Source organism: Tympanuchus pallidicinctus, unplaced genomic scaffold (genome assembly GCF_026119805.1).
Source record: "Tympanuchus pallidicinctus isolate F22 unplaced genomic scaffold, pur_lepc_1.0 scaffold3, whole genome shotgun sequence".
NCBI classification, from domain to species: Eukaryota; Metazoa; Chordata; class Aves; order Galliformes; family Phasianidae; genus Tympanuchus; species Tympanuchus pallidicinctus.
In genome coordinates this window covers 27,594,714-27,618,478 of record NW_026294747.1, presented here as the reverse complement: position 1 = coordinate 27,618,478, position 23,765 = coordinate 27,594,714, and the positions used below count along the sequence as shown (strand labels likewise).

Below are 23,765 nucleotides of genomic sequence, written 5' to 3'. Positions count from 1 at the left end.
TCCACAGCCACCAACTGCAAAACTGAAGGTGTTTCAGTACAAGAGGTATATGTGGCCCATATCAAGGTGGCCTAGTTACTGGACACCGACAGCTGCCATCGGTGCTGGGAAGGGAAAGGCAGCTACCAGATGGGATATGAGCCACACGGAGCTCTGCAGATCAAAGTCATCATGTGCCTCCTGACTGTATGGCACAGACAGCCATACATGCTGGCTATAATTTCTAGAGACAGCTAGACACAGTAAAGGTGCAGCTCAAGAGTTACTTAAATTCTAAGCTAAAAAATACATATCAGCTAATGCTTCCTGTCCAAAGGCATGAACCCAAGCCCCTATCAGGGACACAGCAAACATCCATGACTGTAACCAGAAATGCATGAGGAACAGCCAGACAGACACCTTAGGTGTCCCTCTGTGCAGCAGCAAGAGCTGTAAGTGCAACTTGAAAACTGCACCAATGCACTCATGTGGGAGCAACTGCGCCAGCACACAGCCCAGCCAGCCTTTTCCTTCTGGCCACCTGAGAGTCCCATGCAATGAACAAATGAGCCAGAGCACCAACAAGCCCCCATATCAAAGGAACACGTCCCTCATTATCTATTATCTACTCTTCTGAGCCTTGGTGAGGATATTACAAATACGCATCCAACCTCTAGTGGAGACAGATGAGAACCCTGAGAGAAACAACACACTCACAGCTCATCCAAGGGAGCAGAAGTCCCTCCAGACTATGTGCTGCCATACACCCAAGCCACAATGAACCTTAATGATATCAGATCAGGCAAACCCCATGTTTCTGTAGGCTCTCACATGCACGCACTCTCTCGTATAAATTATTACAGAAAGTAAATGCCTGATGGTGCTTGCTCAGCTCTTCTCTGTTCCCCATGTGACTGAGCTCAGGGTTAATTTCAAAAAGCAAAGCACCAAGTAACAGAGATTAACAGACACAGAAGAAAAGTAGTGCTGGTATCCCAGAACCAGTGCCCTGGAAAGACAAGGAAAGCATACAAGCACCGCAAACAAAGACCTACTTTTAGCACAGCTTCACAGTTGTTTATCATACCAATAGCACCGTGCAACTGTACAGCTATTTCTTCATCAATTATTAACTGTGCAAAGACTGTCTGAAGAGCCATGCAGAAAGTCCAAAGAGGAAGCAGGCAGTTTCAGCTCCACATATGCGCCCTGCAACAGGCTCGGGATCCTCTTCAGATCAAACGAGCCTCATACACTGGGGCCAAGGCTCTGCTCCCGCAGCTGGGAAGGAGCAGGCCCAGGCTGCAGCTGGGCACGGGCCTCCCAGGCCACAGCACATCCTTGGCGCAGGCCATGGAGCAGTACCAGGCTGTGCACGAGGCTGTTCTCTTGCATGCAGACCATGCTGCAAGCTAGTTACATCAGCATCTGCTGAGTGAACTCCCCATGCAACTTTTGTACTGCTCATGGGAACCAGCCCCTAGCAGCCACTCTCCCCTTCCACCATCTTTCCTCCACCAAGCTCACCTTCATTGCCAGACCACACAAGAAAGCGCGTTGCACAAAGCCAGCAGCAGGAAGGTGTGGTACTGCAAGCCTCGAGGTATCCCGCAGCTTTTGTTTTGCAGGAGCTCTTCCAACATGAGTTAGGAAACATCTCTCCCTAACGTTGAGGCATGTCAAGACAACTGACCAAGCAGTGGTTCAGCAGCAATATTCCACCCCCGATTTGGAAGCAAGCTGGAACAGCTTCAGATACAGAGCGCCAAGCCTCCTCCAGAATGCTTGGAGGTGAAGAAAACAAGAGCTGCACCATGAGCAGCAGTGGCAAAGAGGAGTCCCTAAATACAAACACTGGTTGCAAAAGTTTCTGGGATTGCTGGCTGGATGGTCCCATGAGTCCAAGGGCCTGAATGCAACATTAGGATCAGCTGCATGTACTGTGCTGGCGATCTACATGCTCCTCCCTTGCAAACTGGGACTCCACCTCAGCCACTCTACCACCAAGGCCCACCACCATCAAGGTGGGCCAGAGGTCTGGGAAACCTACACCACTCAGCCCCAGAACCCCACCCAAAGCACAGCACGGACCATCCAGCTGAAGGCACAAGCTACACCAAGAGAGAGTAAGCCAGCAGGGACAGAGGGGGCGAGAGGAGACGGTTGGAGGTTCCCTAAGAGACAGAGGGCTGAAGGCCAGGGCTGGGCACTCACCAGGGCTGACCTTCACACCCCAAGCTAGGTGGCTGACCAGCTGCACCTGTAGGAGTGAAGGAAAGTGCTGAGCACCTAGCAGGTGCCTCACAGAAAGGGAGAGAAACAGCTGCATGTGAGCAGCCTCCTAAAGCCAGCGCCTCGATTTCTGCAAGTAAAACCACTGTCAGTTTCTTGAAAAAACTTGGGGTTTATTGATTTAAACTGCAAACAGTCGTTACAAAAGAGATTCTCTTTTAAATAAACTCACACAAAGAGGAAGAGAAAGCAATGTAGTGAACAGTAACAGGGGGGAAAAAAAAAATTACATTCATTATTCTCTTTGTGCCAGTCCCGTTCACCTCGGCAAGGAAAACTCCAAACTTGGATACAGAAACGCAAAGACAAACTGTATTTGGAATGTCTTCAGATAGGCACTTGGAGCTCAAGGCTTTTCTCCTTGAATCTATACAAAAAGAGGAAGAAAAAGGTCTTCCTTCCACACTGCCTCGCACAGAGCTCACATATGTACATTCTGTAGCCCAATTGGCAAGACCCAGGGCAGGGGAAGAGGAGGAGGAAAGGAAAGGCAAAGAAGCACATTAACTCAATTTGCAGTCCAACACAAAAAAAAAAAAAAAAAAGGGAGGGGGGGAAATTCTAAAATAAATAATCCAAACACAGTTTTTTGCATTTTTTTTAAATTAATTTTTCATTTTTTAAAATAAAATAACCAAAAAAAAGTGTAAAGTTACAAAAAATGTCATTGTAGTATAATATATTAAACTGTGGGGGGAAAAAAAAAAAAGGAAAAGACACTTCACAATCTTAAGATTAATATGGAAGATCATAATTTAAACATAAAAGAATATATTCTATGGATTCATCATCCCGATAAATATGAACAAAATTAACAAAAAAGCATAGGTTTCGGCAATAAATACGTTTTGATAAGTTAAATAAGCTTTTTTATATTGTTGTGCAGTGACAAGCAAAATTTGCTCTCCAATTTCTGAAGTTATACAAAATTAAAAACCCAGAAAAAAAAAATAATAATAAAAGCTCGGCGTGAGTGCTCTAAGATAGGTCTAAGGTACTCTAGAGCAAAACCATTAAAGCTATGTCTACTGGAACTTTGTTTACACGAACGTGTGTATGTGTGGAATGACTTCCGTCCGCCCCACCCCCTCCGTTTCTTTATTTGTTGTTAAGATGTCACACGAATACACGAGGAACTTTTAGCACCAAAATCGAGTCTCTCCCAGCACAGTCCACCTCTTTTGCTTTCTGCCATCTTTTTCACTCGTTGTCCTCCCAGCCGAAGTCCCGCTCGTGTCACAACCGCTCTGTTCTCAGCTCACCCTCCCCGCAGGCAGGCGGAGGGGCGAGGCGAGGGGCTGGATGTTAACGCTGCCACGTGCCTGCAGCCGGGGGGCGCGGGGGGAGGTGCAGGAGGCGGCCAGCGGGGGGAGCCGGGCGCGGGCACGTCCTGCACATCTGGAAGCGCGCAGAGCTGCGGTGCCCTCTGCAGCCGGAGAGGTAATAGAGTCACAGTGAAAGTGTTACAAGGCACTAATTTTGTAAACGTTATTGCTTCTCGTCGTAATTTGGCACTTAAGGTTGGAGCCGATGGGTGCGCGACAGGCAGGCGGACGCGTTAACATCCAGCTGGGGGGGAGTGGGGGAGGGCGGGTGGGTCAGCTTAACATCGCCACCGAGGGGGGAGCAGGACGAACCCGCTTAGTCGTCGGAGATGGAGAGTCTGCTGAAGATGGGCAGGCGCCTGGAGGTGTCCAGGATGGGCGAGTCGGAGCCGCTGTGGCTGCTGCTGGAGCTGCTCAGATAGCCCTCCTGGTCAGAGAGCGAGTCCTGAGGGCTGGGCGGCGAGTCGAACATGTGGGGAGACTCGGACATGGGCCTGAACAGGAAGGCGGTGGGGGAGCTCCCGCCGGGCACCGGCACCCCCACGCTGGGGGCGAAGAGGCTGACCAGCTCCTGGCTGGAGAAGGTGAAGGGGTTGCTGGCACAGTCGGGCAGCGTGGGGGAGCCCAGCAGGTCGTCGGCGCTCAGCATGGGCGGCGGGGTGACGGAGGTGGGGCTGTCCAGCAGCCCGGGGGCAGCGGCGCTGGGGAAGCCGGCGAAGCTGAAGCTGTGCTGCAGGCGGGGTCTGTCGGCGGCGGGGGGCTCCCGGCCGCCCGCCACCGCGCGCCGCTCCTCGGCGTTGTGGATGAAGTGGCAGCGCGGCCCGTAGGGGCAGAAGCCGATGGTGTGGAAGGTGCGGCAGAGCTCGGTCTTGTACTTGGGGTGGCGGGTGAGGCTACGAAGCTCGTGGATACCGTGGGCGAACTGGCACTTGTCGCCGTACTTGCAGGCGCCGTTCTCCTCGAAGGGGCGGCACAGCTCCGTCTTGTAGCGGCTGGAGTTCACTTGGCCCCCGGGCTGTTTTTGCTGCAGCAGCCGCTCGCCGCCCTCCGAGAAGGAGCGGTCCCGAAAGCGGCTCTCCCGGGGGCCGAGCGCGGGCGCGGGCTCCCCTTTGAGGCCGCCGAGGAGCTGGCTCTGGTGGAACTTGGCGTTGGGCAGCGTCACGGAGTGCCTCCTAGGGAAGCCGCCGCCGGCCGGGGTGCCCACCGCCTTCCTGTCCAGAAGGCACCCGCCGACCCCTGCGGGGCTGTAGTTCAGCATCTTGCTGCTCTGCGGGGGAAGGGAAGCAAGCGCCGGTCACTCGCACAGCCCGGAGCGGTGGGGCCGCGGCCGTCCCGCAGCGGAAGCCCTCCCCGCGCCCGGCCCCGACGGCCGCCCCTCGCGCAGCGCCGGCTCCGAAAGAAGCGCTGAGAGCGGCCGCGCGGGACGACCGCGCGCTACGGTGCACGCCCAGCCCCGGGAGCGTGTGCTGCGCTGCGCTGTGCTGCGCTGCGGCGGGGCCTGACCCCACGAGCTGCCCTTGCGCGGCCCGGCTGGAAGCGTTCCTGGCCCCAGCGCTAACGTCGCTCGCGAGCAGAAACCGGGAAGGAAAGGAAAAAGAAAATAAAAACAAAAAAAATGCAAGCACAGCAAAAGGCGCCCTCCCGAAGTTGCGAGAAGCAACGCCCCGACGGCGGCGCTTACCTTGCATAAAACTTCGCTCAAGTCGAAGATGGTGGGCGACACCAGGGCCGTGGACATATTGTCGGGCGAGCGCGGGACGCGGAGGGCAGCGGCACGCGTGGAGGGGTCGCGCTGCGGGAAGGGCTCGGCCTCCGCCCGACTCTGTGCCGCCCCAGCCCTGCCCGGCCCCGCGCCGCCCGCCGCTCGCTGCGCGCCCGGACGATGGCACTTATAGAGTTTCGGCCTTACCCCGGGAGGAGGGGCGGTGGGAGGAAGGGGAGGAGGAGGAGAGGGCGGGGTGAAGAGCGCGGCGGCTGAGTCACCCGCGGGCGGGGCGGCCCCGCAAACTTTTCGAGAGGAAGAAGCGGGGGGGGAGGGGGTAAGAAAAAGGAAAAAAAAAAAAAAAAAAAAAAAGCCAAGAAAGGGGAAAAAAAAAAAAACGCGTCCCTGCAAGAACGGCTCCGAGCTGCTCCTTTTCCCCCCTCCCCCTCTCGTGCGTCTCCGCGCGCTCAGCCCGCGGCCATATGCTGGCTGGCTCGCCTCCGCCACACTTTAAGTTACTAAAACACGGCTTTAGAAGGGTGCGTGGTGGATTCTGCCTTTCACCCCCCGTGCGCTTCCTTTCCGCAGGGCTCTGGGCTGTAACCCTGCCGAAACACACCGCGATGCCGCTCGCAGGGTGTGGGCACGGCGGACCCTGGGCCACTTCAAGAGCGCGGCGCGGCTCCGGGACGGCACTGCGGGGGGGAGCGGGGCGCAGCCCCAACCAACGGCTGCAGCGCGCGAGGCCGCGCGAGGCTCTCCTGCGGTGTCAGGGAGCGGCCGAAGCTGCCGCGAGCCCCTCCGGCTCTCTTTTTGCACTATTGCCGTTGTTGTTTACATAAGGGGAGCAGTCGGGTTCCTCGAGCTCCCTTCCCTGCCCAGTTCCCCTCGCCCCGGCCGGCTGCGGGCAGTTCGCCGCTCTGGACGCGGTGCCCGTTCCCAGGGCTCTCAGGCTCTATAATTAACCACGCGGTAATTGCCGAGCTGGAAACGTCACTGCGGGGACTTTCCGAAGCTCCCGAGAGCCGCCAGCGGTCATCGCTTCGCTGCTGCCCTCCGTAACACCCTCCCTCTCCCCACTCCCCCCCGTGCGCTGCTTTGGGCCGCCGGGACGGGGGCGGGCGGGAATCGGCGCGGCGCTGCGCTGCCGCCGGGCGGGGCGGGCAACGCGGGAGCTGCGGGGCCACGGGGAGGGGCGGTGGGCGCGGCAGTGGGAGCGCGTTGTTACAGGAGGGCGCGGGGCGAGCAAATGGGTGCGCAGTGCGCTCGGCGTGGCCTGCAGCGTTCCTGCGCCCTGGTACTGGTGCGCGTCCCGGGCCGCACAGGGATGGAGTTCTCGGCCCGTGCGTACGTTGAACACGGCGATTAAAAACTGCTGTCCCCATCCAGAATGGCTAAAAGCAGGGAGCGAGATGACGAATTGCAAGTGGTGAGCCGGGAGGGGAACGTTCCCCAAAGTGCGCGCACGGAGCTGTGGGCAGCTGGCACACAGTGCTTGCAGGGTCATACGATCACAGAATCATAGAAGGGCTTGGGCTGAAAGGAACCTTAAAGATCATACAGCTCCTCTCTGTACCATGGGCAGCGCTGCCACCCACCAGATCAGGTTGCCTAGGACCCCATTCAACCTGGCCTTAGAAGCCACTGGGGACACGGCACCTACAGCTGCTGTGCCAGTGCCTCACTGCTCGCTATCACCTAACCTAAACCTCCCCTCTTTTAGTTTAAAGCCATTCTCCTTTGCCCTTGGGCAGAGCAGAGGGGGGCAATCCCCTTGTCTCCTTGCTGGCCGCCTCTGTGTTGATGCAGCCCAGGGTGCAGTTGACCTTCTGGGCTGCAAGCATACACTGCTGGCTCATGCTTTTCATCCATCAGGATCCCCAAGTCCTTCTCAGCGGGGTTGCTCTCAATGAGATCTCCTGATCTGTACGTATATATGGAATGCCCCCACCCGAGTGCAATACTTGGCCTTATTGAACCTTATTATGCTCTCATGGGCCAGCTTTTCAAGCCATCCAGGTCCCTTTGGATGGCATCTGTTCCTTGTGTTACATCAACTGTACCACTCAACTTGGTGCCATCAGCAAACCTGCTGAGGGTGAGCTTTATCCCACTTTGTAGGCCATCAATAAAGATGACACAAGTGTAAACAGAGTCAAATAAGCCATCTAACAAATACCTGAAAGAAAAGTCCCTGGAGACCTGCTTTGGCTTGTTCCCACCGCAACCTGTTTCTGAGGTTCCAGGCTGGGAATCTGCTGTCGCACAGAGATTCACTCCCATGGTTCTGAGGCACCCTACAGGCACCCAGTGTTGTCCCGCAGCCATGCCACATGCACACGGGGCTCAGCACACTCCCTGCCTGCAGTGCTGCTGGGCTCTGAGTGAGCTGGTGCCAGGCAGCCACGGCTCTTACCTAAGGGGTTCAGGTACTGACTGTGCACCTGGAGGCACAGAAATGTCTTTCTATAGGCTGTGCAACCCCCCCCCCCCCCCTCCAGGGTACCTTTGCAGCACTGTGGCTCTTAAGGTAGAGCAAGTGGCTGTCAGTGGTGCCATGCAAATATTGTGAGCCCTTAATCCTGCAGGCTTTGCACGTTTGAGTGACCAAAGCCCATTGTGCTAGGATGTCCTCATGCAGAGGACAGCGTTGCTAGCAGGTAACTGGGCTGGCCCTGGGCTGGGTGCCTGTGGGTAGGGCTCTGTGCCCCAGCAGCTCAGGGCTCCGTCAGGCACGAGGGATGGAGACGGCGCATGGCCTCGAGGAAGAGCCATGCGGATGTAGCACCGTGTTGCTGACAAGGTGCTGCAGTGGAAAAAGCAGAGGTGTTCTTCCAGCGGGCGCCTGGTAAAGAAATTGGCTGAGCTCTATTGGCCCAGGTTACAATTTCCAGTGGAAACGCCAATGTGTTTGCAGATCACAGGACAGCACGCCCACGTCCCGCTGCTTGCCATGACCACCCCCAGCTCCACGCTGCAGCTGAGCTGGGCTGGGGATTACTGCAGTGGGGTGGGATGAAGAGCTGCAGCTTACAGCAGCAGGTCAGGATTCACAACTGCTTTCCTGCTCACAGGCCCAGCATAGCAGTGCAGTAACACAGCAGCATGGTGTGCCTGGCGCCCATGCCAGCTTCCAGTGGGAGCAGCCCTGGCTGCTGAGTTGTTCATCAGACATCAGAATAGACTGTTTCCATGATATTTTTCTCCCCTGAAAGAATGTGCTAGGACTAAATGCTTTCACCTTTTTCTTTTCCTTTTTTTTTTTTTAAGAAAAGGCCTAACACCCCTCAAAGGCCTTCAGGCTTCACCATTGACCTGCTGCATGGTGCTGTGTCCCATGTGTGAGGCTCCTTTCTGGGAGGGGATTCCTAGGGAGCTCCCCTGTTGTCCCCTTTGTAACAAAGGCTCTAGGAAAGGATGGATTTCCTCTCACACAGATTTAGATGCCTAAAAGTTAGGTGTTTAAGCCTAATTAGTTGGCCAGGCTTCTTGCATAGTCAATGGAGACAAATAGGCACCTCCAGTGTGTGATTCACCTTAGCTATCTGCAGCATTAATCTGAGGGTCTGACTCACTCAGGAGTAAATGAGGAACCAAGTGCCCGCTTCTCTCTGCAACTCTTGGGCAAGTGAGTGACTCGCTTAGGACTGGACAGCTGATCTGTAGCCGCCCCAAACTCAGCCCCCATCCCACAGCCTGGCTCTGGGATCCCCACTCCATTTCCCTTAGAGGCCTCATGTCCAGCCCTGCCGAGCAAGGCTTGGTTGCAGCCTGCCAAATCATACTGTCAGCCCCTATCGCCTCATCAGACTGAGTTAAATATTTATAAAGCTGCAGGGGCAGGGTCCATGCCTTGCTACGTGTCTGTGTATTCCTTGGCATAGCAAAGCCCAGCATCCCAACCCCTGTGCGATGTGGGATGGAGACTCTGCGAAAAGCTGCAAGTCCTGACAAAATGCAGCTGGGAGTGCACAGAGTGCTCGTGGACGTTGGGAAATAGGCAGGAATGAATCATAAGAGTCGGGAGAAGCTGCTAATGTGTGGGAAAAAGGCAAATGTGCTACCTCTGCACAAACATATAATAAGGAAGTATGTAATAATAATTATTGTTATTGTAATACGGTCTGGGTGAGCATTTGGGAATAAGATATCTAATAACTGACAAGCACCACGGCTCGGTTTGTTTTGATCTGAAATTCAAACAATGGTGATGTTTATAAGGTAATAATACACAGGGCACAGAGTGCTGGCACCGCACCAACTATGCACTCCACAAGTCGGGTTTATATAGGTCATGCCAAACAAATAATAGTGTTCTTCAATATAATTACTGATTCATTAAGAGAATGGGAGAGAACGTAATTGAGTCTGTTTGGATTTCAGGGAGGTGTTAGATATGGTAAATTTATACATTTGACCTTGGATTTTGGAGACATTACATGCTCGCCCAGCTCTGCTCCTCTGGAAGGCAGCGGTGACATTCCTGTTGCGGTCCCTGCAGCCGGTGCAGGACACCTCTCGCTCAGCCCTGGCAGCCCCTGGACGTACCTGAGGCTTTTGCCCAAGGAAACACAAAGTGTGGTGGCTCAGCCATGAGTCCAGCATCCCTCATCCCTATTGCCAGCCTTTCTGCTGCTTCCTTGCTCCTGGTCCCACCAGGGAGCAGCTGCATTTTTAGAAAAAGGCTGAGCTGGGGCTTCTAGGAAAACAGGGGCCACGCCAGCCCAGTCCGCAGATGGGGGAAGGGAGCAGCTGTGAGCTGAGACACGTATAAGCAGTGGGGTCTGGAGCTGGAGTGAGGGCATGTCCCAAAACTGCACTGCCCTGGGGCTGACCTCTGCTCTGGAGGGAGCAAAACAGTGAAGGGAGAAACAAAACTGCTGAGCACAAGCAGCATCCAAAGTAAGCGGGAAGGATACGGTGATAATAAGTGAAGGCAGCTTTTTGTGAAGCTAAATCATGCCCCTCTAGTCAGTTGACTTCTTTGAGCTTCTAAAAAAGGCTGATCAGGAAGAAGTAGGGAGCAGAGTAAATACAGCCTTTCAAAAGGGTTTTTGATAAAGACCTTTCCAAGAGTGAAATAAACTTGGCAACCGTGGGATGAAAAGTCCCGTCATGGATTAAAAAGTGGGTCAGAGCTGATAGGAAGGAGAAAATCCATTAGAAGGAAATGGCCAGCAGGGTAAAGAAAGCCTGCAGAGGGGGCCGGTGGGGCCGCGTGTGGAGGGGCGGAGGCAGCTCTTGGAATGGGGTGTCAGAAACAGAGACAGGGAAGAGGGATAACGAGGCAACAATATTAGCTGCCGGCAGAGCATTATTTATTGTAACTTCAAGCATGGCTGGGCAGGGCTGGGAGGCGCTCCAGAAGCTTCTAACTAAACTAGGAAATCAAACCACAATGACGGAGAAAGTTCAGCTTACACAAGTGCCAGTGCAAACCGTTTCAGAATAAACTGGGCAAGCCTCTTGCTCTGAATTAGAAGTTATCTTGTAGGGGTCAACCGTGGCACAGCACTGATTGCTCAAGCCTTGCTCAAAAAAGGTCAGGACCCCAGATCGGCAGGATGAATCTGTCACCGTATAGCCCCGCTGCACGTTGCAGTCCCTGTGTGCCTGCATTGAAGGGCCGTAGCAGCAGGGCCTAAAGCAGCTTCCTGAGAACAGCCCTGCTGGGTCCGTTTGAAAGCCCACCAAAGGCAGAGTGGGCGAACGGAAATGGGATGGGATCTGCCGATGAGCTCACGCCTGGACCAAGCCTGGCCCAGCTGCCAGCCCACCGGAGTGGCGTGCCTGCCCTGGCTGCGAGCCGGTTTTGGTAGGGCTGGCCTGTGTCTCCAGCCCCCAGCACCAACAGGCGAGGCCCAGGCTGCATCCCTGAAGCTTACCCAGTGTGGGTGCCCAGCCATCGCGGCGCAGGAATGAATGGCTCTGCTGGGACAGGCGCAGATCCTGGCGGGGTGTGGTTGCACGAGCCCCATGCAACAAGAAACGGAAAGGGAGTGCATTTGTAAATAATTTACTAGAATGACCTACATGCTACCAAGCCTTTGTTCCCTTTTATGCAGTCAGTAGAGAACCACACAGCTTCAGAGAATGAAGTCTGAGGACGAAACGCTGAGAGGTGACACAGAGAAGAGGCATCTGAGCCCTTCCTGCAGAAAGGCACCTGAAGTGCCTTCAGAGTGTACAAGCTTTTCCAAGCTTTGCAGACAAGTGGGAGAGGGGGAGATGTCCCACAGCCCTGTGGAGGGAGCAGGGAGGGGACAGCTTGCTGATGGTGCCTGTCACATGTTTGGAGCTGCCAGCGCTGCACTGGGGTGGAAACTTGTGCATGGAGCGGGAGAGCTGAGGTGAAGGAATCAAGGCCCGGGCTAACTGCCAGCAAAGAAAAGCAGATCGTGCTCTTCATGAGAACAGAGAAATTGGGCCCGGTGTGTGAGCTGCTTTTGAGAGCTGGCTGGAGATGGGACCCAATGATACCCAGCTGCATGGCAGAGTTTCCTGGACATTGCTAAGCCCTGGTGGCCTTGGGGATCGACAGCAGGATGCGTCCTCTCTGAAATCTTTGCCTTCTGTCATGGGATAAGGTGTGGTGCACAAACACAAAACATCGATCACTAGCCACTGGTGGGGCCAAAGAAAGGCCACTGCTCATGCTTGTTGCTACTTTTTTCTTCTTTATGATTCCGCTCTGTAAATCATGTGATTACAGGAGAATCTCAGTGTTCAGCTAAGAAAAGTATGCTTTTCTTGCTGGTTATTGCAGAGACAAACCTGAAAATTCTAGAGTGTTGAGCCCAAAGACTGAAGAGTCAGAAGATAAACAAGCACAGAATCCAATGCTACTGATTTTCTAAATTTTTAAATTATATTGTTTAGGCGACTGACAGTATTTTGGAACCCAGTTCTCAAATGTTTGGGATTAGCTGTCCTGGAAAGTCGAGCATGTTGGCTGCCTAGTGCTACTTGGGAATGTCAAAATCCCAGCCCATGGATCTGCTTAGTCTCGCTTTCTCAAAAGCCCAGGACCACCTTCTGGGGCTTGGAGAGCAAAGCTGGTCAAGTTTTCTCTCCGAGCTCTGCTGCACATGGCAGTCTAGCTGGACAGCCCTGCCAGCAGCAGGAGCTGTGGCCCCCAGATGGCTACCTGGCTTCCCCTGTGAAGCAGAAGTAGCACTGGCATTTCTTAGCAGGTGAGGATCTTTGTGTCTGCCTTGACTGTTCCACTCAGCACCAACAGCACGTGCACAACCTGTACTTCTTTGCTTTTGGCTGTAGCTTCTCTATGTACAGACTCGCTATCTCTGGGCCTACAGAGATGATTAATGTTGCTCCATTTTTAGACATAATAATAATAAGAATAAGAAAAATAACCAGTGGCTTCTGACTCCCACTTGTGCTGCCCCTCAGTGTATGCATCTCAGCTCTGGGAGCTGAGAAGCTGTATGCACTCGTTGCGGCTGAAGCTGGCTAACCTTAGTGCAGGGATGGGATGCGGGCTCTTCCCAAGTCCACGTGGCTCAGTCTGTCACTTCTAATGTCACTGATGGATCGAAAACCCACAAATTCACGCTGTGGTAGATGTGACTGTGTCTGTTGTAAATGCAGCTGCTGCAAAACGCAGAAGAGAATTTTTAAGTGCTGCTGAAATGGTGAAAACCCTTTGAGGAGCAGGTGTGGGGCTGGTGGATGGCAAAACCATCCTCAGTGAAACTGCTCAAAAGAGCAAGTCTATTAATGTACCAGGAAAGTGAAGGAACATGTCAGTCTGAGCCTTGCTTCCTGAAGCAGCACAAAGCTTCTCCCAGGAAGTACTGGGGTACAGTGGAAGGAAGTACTGGGTTACTCCAGGAAGTTCTGGAGTACTGTGTCCAGGTCTGGAGCCCCCAGTACAAGACAGGGAGCTGTTGGAGAGGGTCCAGAGGAGAGCCACGAAGATGATCAGGGTACTGGAGCCTCCCCTATGAAGTCTGAGGGAGCTGGGCTTGTTCAGCCTGGAGAAAAGAAGGCTGTGGGGTGACCTCACTGCAGCCTTTCAATACCTAAAGGAAGCCTACAAAGAAGAGGGGAATCAACTCTTTCAAAGGGTTGATAACTGCAGGACAAGGGGAAATGGTTTTAAGTTGAGGGAGGGAAGATTTAGGTTGGATGTCAGCGGGAAATTCTTTATTATGAGAGTGGTGAGGAGCTGGGACAAGCTGCCCAGAGAGGCTGCGGATGCCCCGTCCCTGGAGGTATTCTGTGAGAGGAAGGAGGGCTGCTGCAGCAACAGAGCGGTGTGGTGGGATGTCAGCCTCAGAGCTGTGCTGCGTGCAGTCCCTGAAGTGTACGTGGGCAGGGCTCGTTTTTCCATCTCTCTTAACTACCAGAAAAAGCAAAGCGCCCCTGTGTGTGTGCTTGCTAGACTAGGAAGAGTGTGCACACACGTGTATGCGTGTGCACAACGCCGAGCACGTGAGCAGCGGTCGCAGGGTGTCATGGAGCATGCAGCCCACGCAGGGCTGAGCTGGGCGTGCTGACGGCAGCATGGCTGTGGCAGGCAGAGCTCCTCTGCACACTGATGAAACGCAGCTGGGCTCAGCAACCGGCTCACTTGGTAGAGAAGAGTCTAGAAGGGCTCGTGCCAGCTATAAACAGAGCGATCAGCATACACAGGATGTGGTGAGCAGCTACAGGCGTCCCGTTATTAACTTCACTTTTATTTCAAGGCGATTCACTTCTCTGTTCTGTTTCCCATTTGGGAAGTGAAACCTAAGACCACGGTACCACTTAACAAAAAAAAATTTGGTTGCAGCTCATTTGTTTTTCTACTTTATTCTTTTTTTCTCTTGTAAAGGTTACTCCGCTGTTCCTGTGACGGAATTTATTGAAATTACTGGCAGCGCGCTGACTCTTCACTCTGTTTCTCTCCTGAGGAATTATCTCATTTGTGCTCATTGAAGACTGTTGACTCTGAGGGAAGTGTTTACTTGAGGACACCTCGCCTGGAGGAAGGAGCAATGTGGAGAGCGAGCGCTGGTTCCTCCCAGTCACAGTCCAACCAGCCTGTGCTGCTCAGAGGTGCTTTGTAAACATTCATTCATCCTTGCACACACCTCCCACCCCCTGTAAGGTGAGGAAATGTTATTGTCACCTTTCCACAGATGGAAGAAGTGAGCACAGAGAGATGCAGTGACTCATCGGCCGCAGTTGAGGCAGAGCTGGAGCTGCAGAGCCGAGCTCCTAGCCCTGACATTGCCAGGAGTCATGTTCCCACCTGGTGCTGGGACGTGCCAGCCCCATCCACCTGCCGCCCACATGTCCTGGGAGCCATCAGTGTGCATCTCAGCATGTACAGAATGAGATCAGATCACCGTGGCTTACTCCGTGTGCTGGTGTCATCACAGCATGGTGTGCTGTTATGTCACGATGTTATTACGCCTGAAACTAGCACAAGGCTGCTCACAATAACAGGGCAGGCAGCTGAACATGACTGTGTGCTGCTCAACCACATCACACGGTACACACACACTGCACCGGGGTGTCGGTCAACTCCACTGCACTGTGAGGACCTGCCTCGATCTGCGTGCTGGGCAGGGCTGGCCCTGGCCCTGTCTCTGTCTCCATCCCTATTCCTGTTTCCCCTTCTCAGCCAGGCCTGCATTAGTGCAGCCCCACACACTCGGTGCAAGTAACTAAGAGAAACGTAGTTCTGTGAAGCAGTGAAAGGAAAGTATTTGTCTCACCGGTGCAAACGGCTCTCACAGCACACGGTCATCAGGACTGCAGCCCGGTTCTCAGGGGGTGCTGCCTCTTGGCAGTGCTGGGCGCTTGTTGGAAGCCAAGCTGCCCTTGGTGTGAGCGTTCAGCAGAGAGGCACTCGGTGCCTAATGGCAGCTGTACATTCAGGGCTGTATGTTGCCATTACTTGGTGGCACCTATTGCTGTTTACAGTCTTCATCAATATTGCTCCTCTCTCCCACGCAGAATCAAGAACAACAACTAACACCCCCGCTCCTTATCACCTCTGCTTGCTTTCCATGCTGTCTGCACGAGCGTGGTTTCACTCGTCCCCAGCTTGGTGCGGGTGAGTTCACATCAGTCTGTTCCACTTTGTGACACAGGTCTGTCTGTCTGTCTGTTCTCAGGTCTGGGCAGGATGCGCTGTGATCAGATTCACCATATCCGAGTGGAGGGTAGAATTCGCTCTACACATCTGTTCATTTTTAAGTAAAACACTTGGTACTTTCTTCTTCTAAATGAAACCTTTGAGGCAGGTCATCCTCATTAAGCTCACACCTAGCTGCCTCTTGCCTAGCCGGCTGCAAAACCATTCACTGCCACAGTGAAGCCCAAAGAAGGAACCTCTTTGTCATCTTTGGGACAGTTCAGGAGCCTGGTCCTGCACAGCCAAACGCCCATGAAATTCAAAGCATGAGAAACCAGGGTTTCAGTGGTGCTTAGGAGCATGAAGGATAGACAACCGAGCACCTGGACTGTTCACAGGCCTCCCTGCATCTCATCCTACCTTGGTGTGTGGTTCTGCAGAGCACTGGGACCTTGTAGATGTAGTGGAATGGAGAGGAAGATGGCTCTTTCTCTGGCCGTCTTTCAGGCAGTAGCACCTAAGGCTACAGAGCCGAGGTTCCCTGCCTTCGCCGAGGGTCAGGCTGGAACTGCAGGGTGTGGGTGAAGGAGATGGAGAACATGGGCCAACGTGCTGGGGAGCCTGGAGTCAGCACCTTTTGTCTGGAGAAACAGAGGACCCTCTGTAGTGGCACTGGCAGAGTTAATCTCATAGTTAAACTGTTACTGGGCTTTACCTGCTCTTATCCCTGCACGGTGCAAGGGGCAAGGGGCTCAGTAGGTCAACTGGCACTGGGACTTTACAGCAATTAAAGGGACCCAGCCAAGGCCCAGGATTTGACCCATGCTTTTTTGATTAGGTCCCTTTCCACACCATGTCAGTCCTCACAGATGTCATTTGTGCTTCAATGTGGCTTGTGCTAAACAAAGTAGAGCCCTGCAAAGCAGCACACCCATCCCAAAGCCAGGGTTGCACGGCATAGAATTCACGAGCCACCCTGCAATAACATGCAGAGGGTGCTCACAAGAGCAGCCTCAATGTAACTGATGGGTATGTGGCTGTCAAATCTGTGCAAAACATGGTGCCTGAATGTCAGGTGTCCTAGAAGGGGAAGGCAGCAGTGCCAGCAGTGAGGTTTTGAGAGGTACATAAAACAACTAATTGAGAATCCAGGGCAAACACCCAGGCAGTACCCCGCCTTCTTCTCATAAGAGGCATATAGCCAACACCCCATCACACTGGTAATCAGGGCCCTTGATAATGTGGGGTTTGTTTGCTGCTAATATAGCCATTGTATCTACCCTAGCTGCGGAGCCCTGCTCCTGAGCTGAGGCACCAGGACTGCAAGTTACAGCTCTGGTGGCTGAGAGCTTTCTGAATGGGAGCACAGAGCAATCCTCCCTATCTCTACAGGTTCTAGCTCAGCAATGAGTGCTACACCCATTGATCTGAATGCAGAACTTGCTCTGAAACTAATGATAAGGACTTAAATGCCATCACAATCACACAGCTCATTTATTTCTCCACTGTCCCACAGTGCTTCCCAGGTGCTGAAATCCTGTTTGCCAAAATCTCCATAGCCTCTGCCGACAAGCCTCATCAACATATCTCTGCACTGCAGCACCTTCCCAACTGCTGCAGGCAGGGTGCTGCCAGTGGTTGCGTTCAGCCACAAGACCCCAGGAGGGTGGTCGCTGTGCCTGGCACACAGCTGGGGAACTGAGGCCCCTAAGGGACATGCCATGTCCCCATGCAGACAGGAAGCGTGTGCCAGAGGAGCAGCATCAGCTGGTGCCTTTCTTTTTTCACGCGTCTGTCCCCTCCTCAAAGCAATTTAGCAGTTTTTTTCACCTTGATGCCAGTGGCATTACATAAGTGTAAACTGGTTGTGAGATCACGATACGACACGTCGATTATCCAGGGAGGCACAAGGTCATAATCTGCCTGAGGAAGGAGAGGCAGGCTGTGCATACACACAAACACACCTAGGTGGATGTATATAAACACACGTGGGCCCCTGGTGTTCCCATTGCAGATGTGCTGTGCATGGCACATGTCTGCCAGGGAAAACTAACTACTGCTGCCTGTGTTTCTGCATCAGAACCTTTCTGTTTTCCCTTTCGGGCTTGGAGTTACTTCTCTTTTACAAAAATAGCACCACTGGAGGCAGCTTTCCCGATAGGTGGAATAGTTTCCCCTTGAGAAGGAACTGGTGGAAATCCCCTCTCTTGAGACATTTTAACTCTGCCAAAAAATGCACAATGGGAGTGACTGCTTTAACTAGCAAGCTGACTTGGATGAGCTAATGGATTTTTCCATCACTAGTGTCTAGTTCCAGGGATTTCCATGAATTGCTGTCAGGACAGAAGAAGGCAACAGATTGCAACTGCGGGATCTGCTGTTTCAGCTCCACTGACACGTCATTCCCTCAGGACACCCAGTGACCTGGTTAATCTAGTTCCTTGCTTCTGACTTCTCCTCGTAAATGATTTATCAACTGGCGTGGATCCCTGTTTGCTTAAGGAGGCGTGTGACGACCTCTCGCAGGCTGGCTGCACAGAGCCACGGCCGCGTTAGGCAGCCGACTGCTGGCCGCAGCTCGTGACCCTTGGCTGGGGGAGCAGGGGATGGGCAGCAGAGCCCGGTGGGTGATGTTTATGTGGCTGGCTGGAGGGTGCTGGTGACCAAGCTGCAGGCTCAGCAGTGGGAGCACTCACCTAGGACCTGCCTCGGCCCAATCTGACCCCCGCGGTATGAAGGCACGTTGGGCAGAGGGCTGGCACGGGCTGTGTTTGCCCACCGTGGGAGCGCCAGCTGCACCAGAGCCATCCTTGAGGTCCCTGTGCTCCACAGAAGAAATAACACCAACTTTGATCCACTGCGTTGTTCACAGCAAGGCAACATCCGTGGGGTGACATCAGTGCCACGTCTGAAGCAGACGCAGCTCTGGAGGTCTTCCTCATGTGCACACATAGGTCAGTATGCGTGTCACCACACACACAGCGCTGAAGTAAGAAAGAGATGGTGCAGATCTGAACTCAATCAGAAGCCAAGGAGAGAGGATGAAAATGACTCCTGCAAGCTTTACATCCTGCCTTTGTACCTGGGCTAAAGGAGCATGGAAAGAGATCAGATATCGCAGATTGGGCACCCTTCTAAAAAACTGTCTATGGGCAACTCCCCGCCTTCCCTCCAGGCCAGTTATTGCCGCTTCCTGCTCTGATTGTTTCAAATCCGGTTATCTGGAGTTATGCCTGTTCTGGCAAATACGGTGCAGCAGAGGGGAGGGACTTTTCCAGCCAGTGCTGTATGCATGCCACAGATCACAGAGATTAGCATGGGAGGAACCGCAGAGATGAGCTGCTTGAGGCAGATAGTGGGAAGCTTACAACAGAGCTGCTTAACAATTACAGTCATGGAACTGTAGGACAAAATCTTTATTCTGGGGACACGAGGCAGCGCTGGGTTTCCAGCTGGCAGGAGGCTGTCTTGTAGGAGCAGCACATGGCAGTAAGGTAAGAAGGAAGCCCACCACAGCCAGCCCTCTCCCCAGCAGCACTGTGTCGCACCACCCAAAGGCCACACATCAGCAGGAGGGCTGGGCTGCAGCGAAGAACCTGTAGCCACATGCAGACAGAGGCAAGGGTGTGTTCCTTTCCGCATAAGGGTGGGTCTGGAGCAGCCTGCAGCTTCCTGGGACCTCAGGGGTGGTCGTTCCTCTTAGCCCACAAGGGTGGAAGTTGCAGCTCCTGTTCCCTTTTTCGGGGTCACACCACTTGATTCTGCCTCAGCAGAAACCTCTGTGTTCACACCCAATGTGCTCCCACACTGCACCTCCTACAGCAGACCAACAGCAAGGAAGGACAGACAGCTGACGGGCTGTGTGAGGGCTAATCCCTCCTCACCAGGAGCACCATAGCCACTCTGCTGCTCAAATCACAAGCCCATGTCCCCAAGAACAAGTTTAGTCCACGCTGCTCCTCAGGTGTCCCATGAAATCCTCATCATAGTAACAGAGCAGAGAGGTAGGATGGGAGAAGAGGCAGAGGCCAGTGAGTTATCCCAAAATCATATTTCTAACCTTTTAATATGTGTGGACTTACCTTTGACGTAACTTCAGTCAGAATTCCCAAGCGCTGATAGACTTGTGAGTGGATAACTCAAAGCTCAGGCTTCAAGCCCAAGCTCACTGACTGTTCATACCACCTGTCCCATACACTGTCGTGCTCTCTGAACAGCAGAGAAGAGCCTGGTCCATGTAGGAAATGTCCTTCCAAGCAGCACAAGTACTCCTGACTCTAACCTCTTGGAACTCAAACACATTTACCAAGGACAGCGCAGATGCAAGTGATGCAAGTACAAAACTCCCCAAAAGCATTCCCATGTCCCTAGGGCACTGAAACAAGAGCCAGGATTTCTCATTGACCTCCTCCATGGCAGGTGCACAGGTTTAGCAACTACACACTAAAGAGAGCAGCCAGAAACTCTTTGGCAGAGACAGGGCTGGAACCTGCTTCCTCATAGCCAGCTGCCCAGGTTGCTTAGAATCATAGAATCATAAAGGCTGGAAAAGAACACTAAGATCATCCAGTCCAACTGTCCACCTATTACCAATGTTGCCCACTAAACCATCTTCCTTAGTACCACAACTACACATTCTTCAAACACCTCCAGGGAACAGCTTCCAAGTGCCTGCCTTTGTTCTGGTCCTGGCAACACAGGGTGATTTTCTGGTCTTTCTTTTGTATATCCGAAAGGGTTTTTAATTTGCATTTTCTACCACAACCAATCACAGATATTTTCATTGAACTGTTCACGCAGAAACCATTTTATTGAGCTGTTCTGGTTTTGGTGTGCTTAAATCATCCAGCTGGCAGAGCAGGCTAGAGCATGACAGAGAAAGAAAAGTCACATACCCCTGTGCTGGGTCTGACTGTAGGAGATCCTACCAGGTCAAGGTTGCAGCTGCGTGTCACGCAGTCATGACATCCAAAGTTGCTGTCACTCTTTCAGGAAGACTGGCTCAGAGCTGAGAGGCAGCTGACCATAGTTTCTTATCCAGGTTCCCCGCTGATGAGGCTCAGACTAAATCTACTGGCAAACTCTAACAAGATTGCAAGCAGAAGGACACAGCTATGGATAAATAGAAGTGAGGGGAATAATAGCCTGCTTTTCTTGGACTGGGTCCAATATTCACTAAAGGGATTCCCATGAGCATCAGTAGGATTCAAATCAGAACATAAATTTCTTATAAATTTTCTTCTACTTTATTAAACCATAAAAAAATCAACCCAGCCTCCCCTCCTTCCCCCAAAAAATCACACACACGCAAAATCCAACCTAACAACTATTTTAAGACCTGTCTCCCCCTTTTCTTAAACATTTATTCTCCTTTCTGCTCTTTCTCAGTAGCAGGAAGGCTGTACTGCTCCTCTGACAGCTCCTTGACCTGACAGCTGCCCACAGTCTGAGCAGTTTGCTTCTGACCGGGTGAGCCAACCCGCTGCGAGCTGCTGCAGCTCAGTGCATGAACACTGGGTGAAGGTCCAGCTTGCAGGACAGCTATTCACTAGGTGCCCCAAGAGGACATCCTTCTTGTATTGTGAACCATCCCTGAACTATCAGTTAAGAAGAATGCCACACTTCTGTACCCTATGGATGTCGTCTGCCTTCTGTGCGCACACACATTCCACTAGGAGAGGTACTGTAAGTATTGAGGTATTAAAGATGCCAGAGGGGGCCCAGTGGGATTTCAAAAAGGCAGCGGTCCTGACTGCTTTGGATTTCAGTGCAGGTCAGACGTGTAAGCTCCAAGCCTTGCCCCTGGGGCACCAGCACCTTTGGAATCTGGTTCCCTCAGCTCCCTCTTTGAATATGGCAGTTAGCTCCCAGGATATTACCAGGTGGAAAAAGTAAAGACTATGAGTTCTCAGGAAATATTGAAATGGGATCAACTAAGTTACATTTAAGTCAATTAGAAAGACAGTCTGTTAACAGCCTGTTAATAGCTGGCTGAGATGGATTCCCATGATTCCCTGGCCAGCATCTCTGCTCACACAAGGAAATATTTATGACTCTTCTCCCTCAAAAGCCTGGTTAACCTCATTTAAAGTAGAGAGCATGAAGATAGATCTATCAACATGAGGGACATTAACTCTCCCTTTTTGTCCCTACGATTAAAAGAGAAAAGAAGACTTCAAACCTTGAAGTGGGAAGTGAATTACCCAGAGTGGCTGCAGATGGGAGCCATTAAATGCCTGGCTGCGTTTTTTTTTAATTGAAACAATACAGCAAATAGCTCTGGCAGAGCACTGCTCTGGTCACACACAGCAGCACAGCCCGGACCTCCTGCTCCCAGCAGAGCCGCCGGCACCCGGGGCGAGGCGCATCCCTGGGCAGAGCACCGCAGCTCCGCCTCGCTTTCCAGACGACTTCAGGAACGCCGGCACGAGTTCCCAGTGGCAGCTCCCGGCCCATTACCCAGTACAGAGCCCAGAGGGGAGCAAGTCCTTACTCCGCCTTTTGGGCAAGGCGACGGGAAAAAACAAACCCAGATGGGTCCCACTGTAATCTCGACTGCCCGCAGGTTTTGCTCCGAGCTCCTGAAGTTTTAGGCCTGCCCGTAAGTCCAGCTTTGAGAAGGAAGGCGTTTCTGCTTTTTCAGTTTTCTGACGTGTGAATAATAGGGGTGCCATCTAGAGGCCGAAGCAACTTTCCAGCACATTCCTTCGGACAGGAGTGGCATTGTTAATAACCTCCTCCTCCCACTACCTCCTTATGAAGGAGTTCTGGCTTCTAAATAAAATTGTCACAGTACAAAGCACTTCTCCATCCATATCCCTGCCCACGGCAGGGGGCTGGAACTGGATGATCTTTAACATCCCCTCCAACCTAAGCCATCCTATGATTCTGTCATCTCTCATTCAACAATTGCAAATTCTGCCTTAATCAATCCAGCTTAAGAATGAGCTCTACAGATAGGTAATCCGTTATCCACTGTAGGAATGAGATGCTGGCTCTATGAGTCTCAACCCCATTCTTCCATCCTGTCCCTGAGCTAAATGGCACCAGCCAAGCTGGGCCAAACTCAATGGGATCCATTCTGGACTCTGCCTTGCAGAGAAGTTAGTTGCTGCTAACGTTAACAGGAGGCAGATGCAGGGCAGCCATGGCCACACACTGCTCACCATGTGCTGCCTGCTCACTTGTGTTAAACTTGCACCCAAGTGGAGCAGCCCATGCAGGGCAGCAGGGAGTAAGGGCTGCACTCTGCTGTGCAGGCCTGGCAGCAGAGGAACCCCACTCCAATGCTTTGCAAAGCACTTCAGATTTGCTTGCAGACTGCCTGCCTCGCACCCCGCACCCACCAATTGCAAAATCCCCTGTTGATATGACTAAGAGTCACGCTCTGCAACCTCAGCTTTGGGTTCTACCTCTCACAGTCCTGAAATGGGGACAGGGAAGTGCCAGATGCTTTCTGTTCTCCTTGTCAAGGATTCTGTGACCACGGGTGTTTTTGAGTCAGCAGTGTTCAAGGGACCTTTCAGTCAGTGCAATTGCGTGAGTGGCCAAATAAAAACAGACCCAAACGCCACGGGCTCCGCTTACATCAAGGAAAAGGGAAGAAGCTCTTCTACAGCAAGTGCTAGCAAAGTTCTGCAAGAGGTGGCTAAAAATAGGGCTGCCCCCTACAACACTTCCGTCCTGCCTTTGACACGCTCGCAGCTTTCACGTCCCATCAGCCCCGCCATTTCCTCGCCCCACACTCGGCGTTGCCCCGCAGCTCTTCCTGCCTGTGCAGGGCTTTGAAGTATGGGCAGCTCCCTCACGCCGGACAGCAGCGGCCGCTTCCTCTGCTTTCTACACTCTATTTGTGTGCTTTGGTCACAAGTGAGAAGTGGGGCGGGTCCCGGTGAAGGTCTCGCCCCAAGAAGAAGCTGGAAGTCCCAGAGGTGCCAAAGACAAGAAAAGCTTTCCGCAGTGGTGTGTTTTCAAGGGTGTTTTTCTCAGTAAATGAAATGATGGAAAGTGTTTCTGTCAATACCTCCAGGACAACATTCCCAAGTATTCGCTTTCAGTTTGGCATTTGTTCCTGGAGAATCAGGGGCTGAAAATGGCATAAAGCTGCTTCTCGGAATAAGAAGGAAAACAAGCAAGCAATGCAAAGGAGAGGATGCGAAGGGGCCAGTGCCTGTCAGCAGGCAGTGACACTGCACGGCTGCTACATGATGGCCCTTGGAAGATGGCAGCAATGCAGCAGTGTGCCCTCAGAGCAGCAGAGCTCCAGTTTTATCAGCCTGTCTGGGAGAAGAGGCACAGGACAGAGCTCAATGTGGGTGGGCTGTTAAGCTGAGGAAAAGGCAATATGACGTCTCTTATCCTCAATGAAACAGACTGTTGA

General features: G+C 52.8%; 1 protein-coding gene and 1 long non-coding RNA gene across 3 annotated transcripts; both read right to left on the bottom strand.

Moving 5' to 3' along the window:
- Positions 1-2,363: 2,363 nt before the first annotated feature.
- Positions 2,364-5,476, bottom strand: ZFP36L1 (ZFP36 ring finger protein like 1). The gene is made up of 2 exons (XM_052695831.1): positions 5,278-5,476; positions 2,364-4,863 (listed from the first exon to the last, which is right to left on the bottom strand). The coding sequence occupies exons 1-2, from the start codon at positions 5,332-5,334 to the stop codon at positions 3,913-3,915; spliced, it is 1,008 nt and encodes a 335-aa protein (XP_052551791.1). The 5' UTR covers positions 5,335-5,476; the 3' UTR covers positions 2,364-3,912.
- Positions 5,477-14,096: 8,620 nt separating this feature from the next.
- Positions 14,097-20,697, bottom strand: LOC128086854 (uncharacterized). Of its 2 annotated transcripts, none has more exons than XR_008209552.1 (2): positions 19,468-20,697; positions 14,097-18,472 (listed from the first exon to the last, which is right to left on the bottom strand). It is a non-coding gene; the product is annotated as an uncharacterized LOC128086854 (long non-coding RNA). The 2 variants fall into 2 exon arrangements; XR_008209551.1 differs by having other exon boundaries at positions 14,097-18,369.
- Between the last annotated feature and the right edge of the window lie 3,068 nt (positions 20,698-23,765).